The sequence below is a fragment of the Papio anubis genome, chromosome 12, assembly GCF_008728515.1.
Source record: "Papio anubis isolate 15944 chromosome 12, Panubis1.0, whole genome shotgun sequence".
NCBI classification, from domain to species: Eukaryota; Metazoa; Chordata; class Mammalia; order Primates; family Cercopithecidae; genus Papio; species Papio anubis.
In genome coordinates, this window is record NC_044987.1 from 76191006 (window position 1) to 76204778 (window position 13773).

Genomic DNA, 13773 nt, shown 5'->3' on the forward strand with positions numbered 1-13773 from the left:
CAGCATTTGCCAGTCTTTCAAGGCAGTGGTGACAAATCCCTCCACACAAATCCAGTACCTATTCCTGGACAGCTGGATGCCTGATGCTAAGACCTGCTAAGTCCAGGATCAGCAAGCCTTCCTCAAAGTGGAAGTCTCCACGTTCTGTCCACTGCTCCGATAGGCAACAGAATCCAGGTCATTGGAGACCAGGCAGACCACAGAAAACTGAGGCTCTTTGCCTGAAGAGTGGAAAAAATCTGCTTTGGAGGCCTGGGCAAGGACCCCGAGGAGATGGAGCTAGAGGATCCAGGCAGGACGCAATTGACGAAGCAGCATTCAGAAAGTCCTTCACACGAACACTTTTAGAGCACTGCAATGAGGGAACATCCTAGTTTCCACCATGGAAATATACTGTTTTCTTCGAAGACCCTGCTGCTCAAAAGATAAGTGATCCTTTCTGTGCCCTGAGACAGAGCCCAATATCCTACACCACAAGGGAAGTTCTCTGCAGAAGTAGCCGTGACTACTGCACTTCCCAAGCAATGCCAGCAGCAGGACCACTGTAGCAGACACCAGCTTCCCAAAGGGCTGGGCCCTGTGGGATGCTTGGCAGCTGGAGACGCAAGTCCTACCAGGCAGAAAGAGCACTGGCTCCTTATCAGTTCAGACACTCACTCCAGATTCCACGCCCCCGGCCTCCAACCCAGCCAGACTTTTGTTGCTGCTCCCCACTCAGAGGGAGAATGTCACCACATTTGCTGTTGGCAGAGGCTGTATGCAACAAGATAACTGCTGATCAGGGGCAGGAAGGCGGCCCAAAAGGCTGCCTTGTCCACCCCCTTTCTCCAGACAGAACTATGTCCAAAACATCCCGGAACCTGGTCTTGCCTGACTCTTCAGACTTCTGGAGGGTCAGACAAGGAAAAAGAGCTCTCAGGTTGCTTCATTTATGGCAGCTGTACCTCTAAGCTAAAATTCAGGATACAAGATCCAACGATAAAAAATATTTCTTTGAAAGAAAATTTTTTTTTTTTTTTGAGATGGAGTTTTGCTCTGTTGCCCAGGCTGGAGCGCAGTGGCATGATCTCGGCTCACTGTAACTTCCGCCTCCTGGGTTCAAGTGATTCTCCTCCCTCAGCCTCCCAAGTAGCTAGTATTACAGGCACTTGCCACCAAGCCCAGCTAATTTTTGTATTTTTAGTAGAGATGGGGTTTCACCATGTTGGCCAGGCTGGTCTCAAACTCCTAACCTCAGGTGATCCACCTGCCTTGGCCTCCCAAAGTGCTGGGGTTACAGGTGTGAGCCACAGCACCTGGCGTGTTTGGGATTTTATCAAATGTAATTTGTTCCCACTTAAGACATTATAGGCTTATTACAGAATATTTGAGAAATATAAGGAAAAAAACTGAAAAAAAAAAAGAAAAAATGGAGAGAAAAACATCACCCATAGTCCAGCTACTGAAAGGAAAACCATTTGTAACACTTGGTATAGTTACATTCATCCTTTTTATATGCCTGGGTTTTCTGCAGGGGAAGGGGGTGGAAAAAGGGTGGTTTTTTGTTTACATATAATCAAAATTATATATGTGACTTTACATCTTTATTTTTAAAACTTATTGTAATGTAAATACTTTCTCCATTAGTTTAAGACAGTTCAATGTCATTTGAAATAACTGCATCATATTCCATCAACTAGATGTGCCATTCCACCTCAGTAGGACAAAGAAAAGACCATCTGGATTTGTGACTGGTCAGGAAATCCAGGACAAATAGCTACTTTTGCCATTTTTACACCTTACAATCTTTAACAATTTTTTTTTTTTTTTTTAAGACGGAGTTTCGCTCTTGTTACGCAGGCTGGAGTGCAACAGTGCAATCTCGGCTCACTGCAACCCCCGCCTGCCAGGTTCAAGTGATTCTCCTGCCTCAGCCTACCGAGTAGCTGGGATTACAGGCACACGCCACCACACCTGGCTAATTTTGTACTTTTAGTAGAGAGGGGGTTTCACCACATTGGTCAGGCTGGTCTCTAACTCCTGACCTCAAGTGATCCACCTGCCTCAGCCTCCCAAAGTGCTGGGATTAGAGGTGTGAGCCACCACAGCCAGCCTAAAAAAAATTTTTTAAACCATCTCACCAGTGCAGTATGAAGAACCGTATAATCTTGACATTTAACTTGACACCCCCCAAACCCGCATATTCTAACCCCACGTCTCCTCCCCACCCTAGCTTCTGGGGTGCTAGCTGGCTGGGGAGCTACTCCCAGCCAGTAATATGGAAAGAAAAATGACTTCCCTGCAGCCTTGGTAAGTGAGGAAAGAGACTACAACTCTCGCCTAGGGAGCCAGGTATAAACAGATTTTGGCTAGAGAATGACTGGTTATGGCCCCAACACTGGACATCAGTGAGGGGCAGTGATGGGCAAGGAGTGGGGAAAGAATAGGAAAACACACATGAAGACAGCTCGACTCCTCATGGTCTATACCGCTCAGCCACACTCATAGAAAACTTATTAGGAGACGTGACTAAAGTTCAAACTACATATGCCCCAGGGAAGGGACTGTGTTGTCTACAAACAGGGAGGATGTCTTTACCAAGGCCCCCCATGAGCAGTGACAGCTCCCAACTCAAGGCATAGACTCAATTCATACTTGGCATCCCTGACCTGGCTCTTTGAAAGGACAAGGCACACACAGCTACCCACTTGTCCAAGTAACAAGGTCAGCCTTCAGAGAATGTTTCTTTGAAGCTCTCAATGTAGAACATGATCTCTCGGTTTTCTAAGGATGACTATGACTTTTGGAAAGAACTAAAAGTTATCTGGAATTACAACTAGTTAAAAATATGGTGGTCATGCTTGGGGATACCATCTGGTATCCAAAAGCAGGGATATGAAAAAAGTTTCAAAAACAATTTTCTCACTTGGCTGAAAACCTGGCTCTGATGGACACTTCTAGTGGTGGTTTACCGCAATGGGTAATGAGCAATGGGACATCAACAGTGCATGTGTATAGCCTCCCGAAGAGACAACACTGAAAGGAACATCCCTCACTTGGATGCGGGCATTCTGATACATTTGCTTCAGCCAGTTACATCCCACAGGCATGTTTCCCATTAAGAGCCTGGTGGGGCAGACAATGATTTGTCCTCAACTCCTCAGAATGAGTGTACTCTGCTGACGAGCCTCACCTAAGAACAGAGTCTCATCTAAAAACCATCTCCTCTTCCCAGAGAAGAGCCTGTCCCCCGAGCTGAGCAACCTTGAAAGGCATTCAGTTGCCAGCAGCGTGCCCTCAGGCACAGAGTCACAGAGACCCCTGGGAGAGGAGACCTAAAAACCTGCACATGCAGACTGCTGCTGTCCTCAAATAAAACCTATTAACTTAAAAGCCTGTTTGCCAGGTTTCCGTGTTATCGGAAATCCCAAAGTACAATGGGATGATTTGAACAAAGACTTCCCTCTCCCTGGTTTGGGCTACATGAATGCTGATTATTTTGCTGGAGGGATGTGGGCTGAAGATGAAAACAGTGAGCTAGAGTTTGAACCCAACCTCCTCCCATCTGAAATGAACAAAAGAACTTAGGACTAGACAAAATGAGTCTGGAGATACCCAGTTGGAAAGTGACTTGATTTTCCTCTGAACTTCGTCAAGGATGTGTGCAGTGAGCCTGAGCAGGAAGACACTTTCTCTGTCCCTATCTATAAAAGGAGTGCTTCTGCTTCCTGCATATTCGGGACTAAATGCATATGACACTGACAGATGTAGTAAGAGAGGTTACAGATACAGAAGCTTTTTTTTTTCTGTTGGGTCTGAAATTAGGTGGGTTTTGTCAATGGGATTTGGTTAATGGGAGCCTCTCAATCAACAGTGTGAGCTGAAGCAGAATGAAGGAATCAGAGCAAGATATCTATGATGCTGCAATAAGTGGTAACCAAGACAATGATCCCCACCTCTTCAGGACAGGTACACAGAGTCAAGCAAGCAGAGGGATTAGGCTGTACTTGTTGAGCACCTACTGCATGCATGCCAGGCACTTGGCCTGCATTATCTCACTTAACCCTGCCAAGTCAGTTTTAGTATCTCTATTTATAGAGGAGGAAACTAAGGCTCATAGAGACAAATAACTTATTCGAGATAGCAATTGGACTCCAAAACCTGGACTTTGCCATAGAAAGACCCTATGGCAAGTCCCAAGGTCTGACAGAAGTAGGCTTTTGCTCCTTTCAGCCCTAAGACCAATGCCCAGGGTCAAGGAAAACTGTGGTGGTAGAAAGAGCAAGAGCCCAGAATACCTGGATCTCAGCCCAGTCCTGCAGCTTACTGACTCCTCCACAAGTCACATCAGTTCTCTGGACCTTGGTTTCCAGTTTTGCAAAATAAGTGGAAACCACATCTCATCTCACAAAGTAGTTGTGTGGATTGAAATGACACTGAAAACCATAAAGCACACATTATACACAAAGCATTATTTGGAACTGTTACCAGCGAAGACCCCAGAATTTAAATCCCAGCTACACTTTATTTCCAAGGCATATGTCTCCAGAAAGCTCAAGGTGCCAAACCATTAACTTCTAAACAACAGTCATGTCCTATAAACATCCCAATAGCATTTTATAAATTTAAAAAAAAAAAAATTGTTTAAAGCACAGTAATCCTGTGGCTGGAGGATTAGGTTCCCATTCTTTCCCCAGGAGAACAGTAATGTCAAGAATCATCAAGGGCTAGGAGCAGTGGCTCCATGCCTATAAACCTAGCACTTCGGGAGGCTGAGGCGGGAGGATCACCTGAGGCCAGGAGTTCAAGACCAGTCTGGTCTTGAGACTGGTCTCTATTAAAATTAAAAAAAAAAAAAAATCAGCTAGGCGCAGTGGTTCATATCCATAATCTCAGGCCAAGGCAGGCGGATCGCTTGAGCTAAGGAGCTCAAGACCTGGGCAACATAATGAAGCCCCGTCTCTATGAAAAATAAAAAAATTAGCTGAGAGTGGTGGTGCACGCCTGTAGTCCCAGCTACTTGGGAGGCTGAGGCACAAGAACTGCTTGAACCTGGGAGGCAGAGGTTGTAGTGAGCCAAGATCACACCACTTCACTCCAGCCTTGGCACAGAGCGAGACTCGGTCTCATTCATTAAATAAATAAATAAGTCATCAACACTATGATGGGAGGTTAGAAAGTTATAAGGAAACAAATCTTTTACTGAGAACACCTTATTAAATGACACCTTTATCCCATTAATTCCTGGGAAAACTGGCCCCCAAAGTCATGCTCTGTCCTCAAGGAACCTACACACAGAGAGCTCAGCTAAAACTACTGATATAGAGGAAAAGTAAATGAGAAGAGGGCACACTCACAAACACCAGCACATTTTTTTAGTAGCTTACACCCATCAGCTAAGAGTTGGGGGAAAGCAGTGCACAATGAAAACTAGGAAACAAAAGAAAGCTCTTGTCCCAAACAGGCAGACACCTCCCTCCACACCCCCTCTTCTCAGAGAAAGAGACACACACAGACAGACCGCCAACGCTCACTGTAAACTCCCAACACCCTGGGGGAGGCTGTCTGACACGGGTTTTCATTCAGCAACTGTGGCTTCATTACTCAACTATGGCTTACTGTGTTCCTTCTCCTTCCCCCTCAAGTCCTTTCTTGAACACAGGCTGCAGTTCCTCACCCCACTCTACCCCAGGAGCTAGAAACCAGCCCAAACAGCAGCCCCTCACCTTGCATGAAAATAACCCCATAAGCACTGTGTGCCGCCATCCCCACCTCCCCATGCCTGTTCCCCAAATCGGAGTATTGCCCCGAACCTGGTACAAGTCCTTGTTCTGTTGTATGACCCTGGGCCAGTCTCTTCTAACCAGTGCCTCTGGTGAGCCCTCTTCTAGCCTATCTGCTCCTCCTAGCTTAACAAGCAGCTACTTCTCTCATTAGACAATGATATTTTTCATCGGAGATCTGAGCACATACAAGACTAGGGGGAGGTAAAAGAAGAGGACAAGAAAGGAAGTCACAGGAAGAAACAAAATTACTACTTACAGGAAGCAGCTTCCCTTCCTCACACAGCAAAGCCACCACTGCAGCATTTTTGCCCAGCATAGACAGAGCCAAAGACATGGTTGCTGTGTGGCAATGACTGCATCCCCAATGCCAATGCCCTTCAAAACAGCAATACCAAAGGCCCAGCCAACACCCAGGTGTTTGAATGAACTAAAGGCCCCATCACCATCTCTTCCCCTACCTGTGACTGTCACAGACACTGTCTCCTAGTCCAGGGAAGAAAACTGAACAGTCAAGTTTCTGGATCTGCTTGCCAGGTGTTTCCATTTTTCCTCGTTTTTCTGCTACCATGGCAACCAAATACAACAGGCAAAGCTAGCCCAAGACTGCCAGCATCTAGAGACAAGGTGCTGGCTATATCAGCTGCAAACAGCAACGCATCAGCCTCACAGCCCAGGGCTCAGCAGATGAGCAACAGGACAGACTCCTGTGGGAGTTTAGGAGCAACTCCCCTCTCCAGTGCTCTAAATCTCATTGCCAGCTTTACCAACTTGTAGCTGCAAGAGGAACAGGAGACAGCCATCTCCTAGCAGCAAGTGATACCCCACCCCCAAACCCATAATCAGCACATGCCATAGAAGAATCTCACCCTGCAACCTGCAAAATGAACCACCTTCAGCAAAGAGGTCAAAGATCTGGAATATAATTCTTACCTTTGGAAACCCTATCTTTTTTAAGTGCTATCCTCCAAACACCACTCACAACATTCCAGGAAATTCCAACTTTTCCAAAAATCCAATGAGAAAACTGAAGGCTGCTCAAACCCCAATGGAAACAACAAGCTAACCCCCTGGGATGCTGGGAAAGGCAGGTCAAGCAAGGGCACCCTCCAGGTTTGGAACCTCCAAAGTGATCTTGCATATCTTGCAGCTGGTGTCTCAGCACACAAGCGGGCCCCTGAACTTCCTAAGTGCATACTCTCTTCTCCCAGCCTTAGGCCCCACCTCAACATCAAATGCTTGGCAGAGCCTGGGGATCGGTGTAGACAGCCTGCTGTCAGTCAGCTGCTAGCATCACTTCTCAGGAACGCTTCTCTCCTCTTCCCCGAGAGCTGCAGAGGTGTTTGTCAGTGGCTCCCAGGGCAGCCCAGCACTGAGGAGAAAACACTCCTGTACATGAGCACCAAACAACAAAACTACAGTCCTGGAAGTTCTGTGTCAAGGACTACCCCTTTAGGAGGGGCCCTGCTTGTGGCTCTTTTAGCCAGAAAGGGTCTGGCTTCAAGCTCACAATTCAAGAAAGTCACTGAGAATCAGGAAAGAGGCTTAGGAGAGGAGCAAAATGATCCAATCACTGGAAATTAGGCCCCAGGATAAAAGGTTTGAGAACATTTTCTGGAGAAAAGACTACCAAGGAGGCTTGGCATCTTTCAAACAAGTGCAAAGTTATTACAGATGAAATTTCATTGCTACAAATACAATTACAATTAAAATCTTTCTGCAGCAGTAGCCTACTCAATCAGCACACTGAGTATGGACAAGGAAGAGGATTGTCCCCAGAAGACCTCTGAAATGAGAAGCAGTATAGCATAGTGTTTAGAAGCATGGCATCTAGGACCAGACTACTTGGATTCAAATCCTGACTCCACCACTTACTCTCTGTGTGACCCTTGGCAAGACTCTTAACCTCTCTGTGCCTTAGTATTCATGATAATAATGGTATCTTCCTCACAGGATTGCTGTGAAAATTAAAAATATGTAAAGCACTTAGAAAAGTACCTAGTAATAGTAAGGGTGCTATGTGTTAGCTATAAAAGTAATAATAATACTAACAATACTATTAATATTATTCATTTTAAAAGCTCCCAACTCTTATTCTAGGAGGTAGAATACTTCATTTAATGTTAAAGAGGAAATTCTAGATCCTGAAACAAGGGATGCTATAAAGTGTCTGATATGGTTTGGCTGTGTCCCCACCCAAATCTCATCTTGAATTGTAGCTGCCATAACTCCCACATGTCATGGGAGGGACCCAGTGGAAAGTAATTGAATCATGGCAATAGGTTTTTCCCATGCTGTTCTTGGCTTTATAAAGGGGAGTTCCCCTGCACATGCTCTCTTGCCTGCAGCCATGTAAAATGTGATTTTGCTCCTCATTCGCCTTCCGCCATGATTGTGAGGCCTCCCCAGCCACGTGGAACTGTGCCAATTAAACCCAGTCTCAGATATGTCTTTATTAGCAACGTGAGAACAGACTAATACAGTCTTTCTCAGAAAATTATGGACTGGGTTGAAATTTGTCTGCCTATAGCTTTCACTCATTGATCTGGCCTTTGCCAGCCACATAATAAATGTACCCCACTTCCACTTGCTAGCCCTTCTCGAAGACTTTTACCACATCCTCAATCTTCTCTCCTGCAGATTAATCACAACAGGTCACAGGATAGGGGTTCTAGAACCCTCGCCAAAATGGTCCCGCTCCTCAGGGGAATATCAATTGCTCAACACCTCTCTTAAAATGCAGTATCTAGAACATGGTGTTTGGAGGTTGGCATGCCCTTGGTACTCCATCAATTTGTACTGAATGGATGAATGAAGTGGTTCACAAAAACCATGATATAACAGAACTATTCTCCCCTTTTCTCTATGCACTGTAATTTTATTAATACAGCCTGAGCTTGTATTAGCTCTCCCATGAGACATTTTCACATACCTGCTGGCTTGGTGGGTAAAGGAGTGTCCCCTGGGGGAACAAGAATACAGAACCCATTGACTGATGCCTACGCCCCTCAGGGGGTATAATAAAAAACCGGTGGCATAACAGAAAAGGTCAAATGAGAAAATTAGCACTCTAGGCCAGGCGGGTGGCTCATGCCTGTAATCCCAGCACTTTGGGAGGCTGAGGCAGATGGACTGCTTGAGGCTAGAAGTTCAAGACCAACCTGGGCAACACAGTGAAACCCCATCTCTACTAAAAATACAAAAATTAGCTGGGTGTGGTGGTCACCCAGACACCACAGAGTTTTTTAAAACTCTGTCTCAAAAAAAACAAGAGGGCAGAGCAGAGTCCATCAGGTGACCTATGATGGACATGAAGCAAACATGAGAAATCAGCGTTTGCTGTTTTAAATCATGGAGATTTTGTTTGTTGTTACTACGGCAGACCCTAGCCTACCTAGCCTGATTCTATATGACTGACACAGGAACAGCAACACTCAGAGCTCATGTCCTCTGGCCCACAGCTCACAGCTTTCACATTATTTCTTTTCCTTATGCCTCTAACCTGTAAAATGAGAAACCATCATTTGGAGGGGCATACATGGGTTATTCCAAGCAGCTCAGGCAAGTCCTACCTGCCATCAGTGGGGAGATGTATCTGTTCACACCAATAATGCCCTAGGAGAAGTCACCATGGAGATGGGTTTAAAATTTTTTTTTCTTTTATTCCCACAGAAGAAGAAACTCAAGATTATGTGACTGAAATCCACCTAAGATTGCCACTGCAGCCCAGAGAATGGATGGACACTTGGTGGGTGAAGTGGGAAGACACCTGGAGGTGAAGAGAAGAACTTGGGAGTAATTTAGAAGGGATGAAAAGAGCAAGTCGCCTAAATCAGTGGTTCTTAAACTTTTACCGCATCAGAATCACCTGGAAGGCCTGTGAAACCACAGATTGCTGGGCCCTACCTCCAGAGTCTCTGATTCATTAGGCCTGGGGTGGGGCCAAGAATTTCCAGTTCCAACACCTTCTCAGGTGATGCTGATTCAGAGACCACACTTTGAGAACCGCTGCTCCAGAAGAATTAGCTACAAGAAACTGGGGGGTGGAGGCTCTGGCAAGAGGAGTCAATGTGGTTACAGCTCTCCAGTGCTTGGCCTTAGTGGATTCTCTTTGGAGAAGAAAAAGAAAGGAGCCAGTTTTCCTTTTTCCACCCAAGACATTAGTCTCAAACATAACACACTACACAACAAAATTAAGCTCCTCTAAGGGAACAAAACAAGAATCTCATTCATTTGCATAATTTTAAAAAAACTGGTTCTGTGAGAAGAAATCATGCCGCACTCACCCTCCAGAGCTTCCCCAGGAGGTAAATCTAAATGTATTTCATTTAGGAGGAAGCAATTTAGGTAATTGGTTGCAGCCCCTTTTTTAACCTTATCTACACACTCCCCTTCACAAACCTCCATTGCAAGTCAGCTTTCTTGCACTTTGACCCCACCAAGGCTGGTCACACTCTCCTCAGCTGTGAACGACACCTACACACATGCACGTGTACACACTTATCTTCCCTTATCTAAATCTTCCCTCTTCCTCCAGTTTAGGGCCAGAGGCTTCAAGAATATCTTTCCTCTCTTTCATTCCTATCACAGTCAATCAATCACCAAATCCTGTTCATTTTACTTCCCAAGTACCTCCAGAATCCATCCAGTGCTCCTCATTTTTCACTTTAACTCAACTGGTATAGATCCCCCATGCTCTACCCTCCTTCCCCTCTAGGTTTTTGCCCAGGTTGTTCACCTTGACTAGACTGATCTCAATTTAAACCACATCCCCTTCCAGATGAGGAGGCCATCTGTGGTCCCTAAGCTAGGTTAGAGTCCCCTTTATCAATTCCCATTGAACTCTATGTTTCCTCTATCATGAACATTTATCACATTTGTGATCTCTTATTACCACAGCAGACCCTAGCCTATTCTGACTGATTCTGTATGACTGACGCAGGAATTAGAACACTCAGGACTCATGTCACCTGGAACCATTATATTATAGCTTTCACATTACTTCTCTTCTCCATGCCTCTAATCTGTAAAATGAGAAACTATCCTTTGAGGGGCATGCACACATTATTCTGAGCATCTCAGGTGAGTCCTACCTGCCAACAGTGGGGAGATGTATCTGTTCACACCAATAAGAGCAAGCAAATTCCCTACTCAACCGTAAGCTCCTCACCACCAGGACCACATCTGTGTTGCTTGCTGCTGTACCTGTAGAGTCCAGCACAGCCCCAGACACAGTGTAGGTACTCACTAGGTATTTAATAAGTGCAGGAATCCTCCCTTCTTCTCAATGCCTATAGCATATTCTGCCTGTTGTAAGGAAAGTCTGGCCAATCAGTGCCACACACCACCTGAGACAAGCATGTACCCCCATGACATCCAGGAGATGGAATCTAGAGGGGAAAAAGTAAGCCTTGAAAAGAAGGTACATCTTCCCCTCAGAAGCTGGATGGAACTGAAATTAACTACAGAGATGTTTCGGTAGTAGGAAAGAGGCTACCTTTTGAAGAGAAGTGGTCAGTAGATAAAGTCTTCTGTTAAGAATGAGAGGAGAAGGAATTGTGTGTGACAAATGTTTTGTAATGGTAGGTCTGCATTTTCTAGCAGCTCTTATGGAAGTTGGTAAGTTCCCAAGCTAAAGGTTCTGATGGACTCTCTGTCCAGACTTAACAACAGGCACCCGTGTCTCCAGGATGCCTGAGGACTGAACTCAATGACTTCCCAAGAGCTTCTGACCTTCAGGATTCTATAAACAAATTTATTCTGAGCTGGAATTTGGGGAATCCACATCCTGGCTCTTTTTAAACAGCAGTTCGTTCTCAATCTAGGAGACAAGACAATCTTTACTCACTCTCTTTATTAGTATTAATGCTTCCAAAGTCAGACTCCCAACTCCAGCCCCTGACTGTCGTCTCCTATGGACCACCAGCATCAAAATAACTTAGGAAGTGGCCTCTGACTATGACAGGAGTTGGACTTAATGAGGAGAGCACCACGCAAAGGCAGCACAGGCCTTGAAGCCTGGCTAACCTGGGATGGCATCTTGGCTGTCCTAGCTGTGTGTCCCTGGGCACTTCCTTGGGTCTCAGGTTCTTCATCTCTAAAATGGCGATGGTCTATCTCTCAGGATGATCCTATTAAATGAGATATGCGTGTAAAGCCTCCGGCACAGAGCATACGTGCAAGGATGTCAGTTTCACCATAATTATAGCTTTCTAGCTTTAAACGTACTGTGGGATAATGATTCTAAGCTGAAAATACTATAGAGATGAAATGACACGTTTGGAATTTGCTTCAAAATAATCTAGGGGATGAGAGTGAAGGGATAGATAAAATAAAATTAGCCATGTTTTGGAAATTGTTGAAAATGAGCAATAAGTATATTGAATTTATTACCATATCTCTTTTTGTATATTTTTTTCCATAATAAAAAGTTTAAAGGTGTAGGTATTAAGGGAGGGAAATGCTGTAAAAATATAAATACTGAGAGTTTATTTTAAGATTATATTTGGTCTACGTGACTAAACAGAGGAAAAATGATTTGAAGAAGGAAAAAACCTTTAAACCTAACATCTATTTGTTACTTTCCGAAACATAAATGTTTTCTTCAAATAGAACTGTCTCAAATGAATGGAAGGGGGCAGAGCGATGCACATTTCTTGCCTTCCTTTTTTGGGAAAACACATCCTGCTTGGGCTGTACATGTATTTTTACGTAGACAAGCCCTGGGTGGTAGAGCCCACCTGAGCATCCGAGAGCCCTGCTGAAACTGAGCTGAGGAACAGGAAAGTTCCCATGTTAGGAAAAGAGAACAGAAAGAACTCAAAATGTTCAGCGATGATGGGGATTACCAGCTCTCCTCTCTTTGGATTTTGGACTCTTATTTGAGGCTTCCCTGGGAGCCTGATTCAGCTCAGTCTGAGGGGACACCCCCTGCCTCCACCCACAACACACACATGTTTTAAGAGATGGGGTCTAGGGCAGGATATGGTGGCTCACGCCTGTAATCCCAGCACTTTGGGAGGCCGAGGCAGGAGGATTGATTCAGCACAGGAGTTTGAGACCAACTTGGGCAACATGGTGAAACCCCATCACTACAAAAAACACAAAAATAAGCTGGGTGTGGTGGTGCATGCCTGTAGTCCCAGCGACTTGGGTGGCTGAGGCAGGAGGATTGCTTGAGCCCAGGGAGGTCAAGGCTGCAGTGAGCCAAGATTGTGCCACTGCACTCCAGCCTGGATGACAAAACAAGACCCTGCCTCAAAAAAAAAAAGATATTTGGTCTTGTTAACCTTGAACTCCCAGGCTCAAATCCATCCTCCCACCTCAGTCTCCCAAGTATCTGGTAATACAGGTGTGTGTCAGCTATATTTCCACCCAGATGAGTGGGTCCTCTCCGAACAGGGCTAATGTACCAGAAGATGTATCAGGAGAAAGGGTTCACTCAGGGGAAACGGAACTTTAAAGAAACTCTGACAGTACCCATCATAGCACATCCCTGTATCAACTCTCCTCTTCCACAGCTTGCCACTGAGAGAAGTCTGGAGATTGAAAAATAAAATTCTTCTCACATTCCTGTTTGGATCAACCAACTCACTCACTCCAAGCCCCTCTGTCTCAGAGAAAACAGTCCAGCAAGTTTTGTCTTCAGCAAATGCCTTTAGTATCCCATACTCTGCCCAGATAAGGAGAATACATAAAAATACTTACTCTTCTTGAAGAATGAATTCACTGTTTTCCGGAGAAAACTGCCCCGTCACAGGATGCCTGAATGCTGTGGTCTGCTGGTTATGGCTAAAGAGAAAGAGAGATGATGGATGAGAATTCGTGTGAATGAAAGGAGTACAGACATGACAGGTCAGTCAGCAATGTCTGGCGACCCTGGTCATCGAAGGTTTCTCACAGGGGGAGAAATGTGGGCCTTTCCCCTGAGACACACTTAGTCTGTCAGAAACCCGCCACACTAAGAAAAGCCCAAGAATTTCCAGCGCAGGTGCCAGAGCCCACCTACGAG

General features: G+C 45.3%; 1 protein-coding gene across 9 annotated transcripts in view; it reads right to left on the reverse strand.

The window, feature by feature from the left end:
* Positions 1-13773, reverse strand: part of PLEKHA7 (pleckstrin homology domain containing A7) — a 232353-nt gene that overhangs the window by 79475 nt on the left and 139105 nt on the right. For all 9 annotated transcript variants that reach the window (XM_021926852.2, XM_021926849.2, XM_017948580.3 and 6 more), the window contains one exon: positions 13470-13553. In XM_021926852.2, the coding sequence (XP_021782544.1) occupies positions 13470-13553 (84 nt within the window). The remainder of the gene's footprint in view (positions 1-13469; positions 13554-13773) is intronic.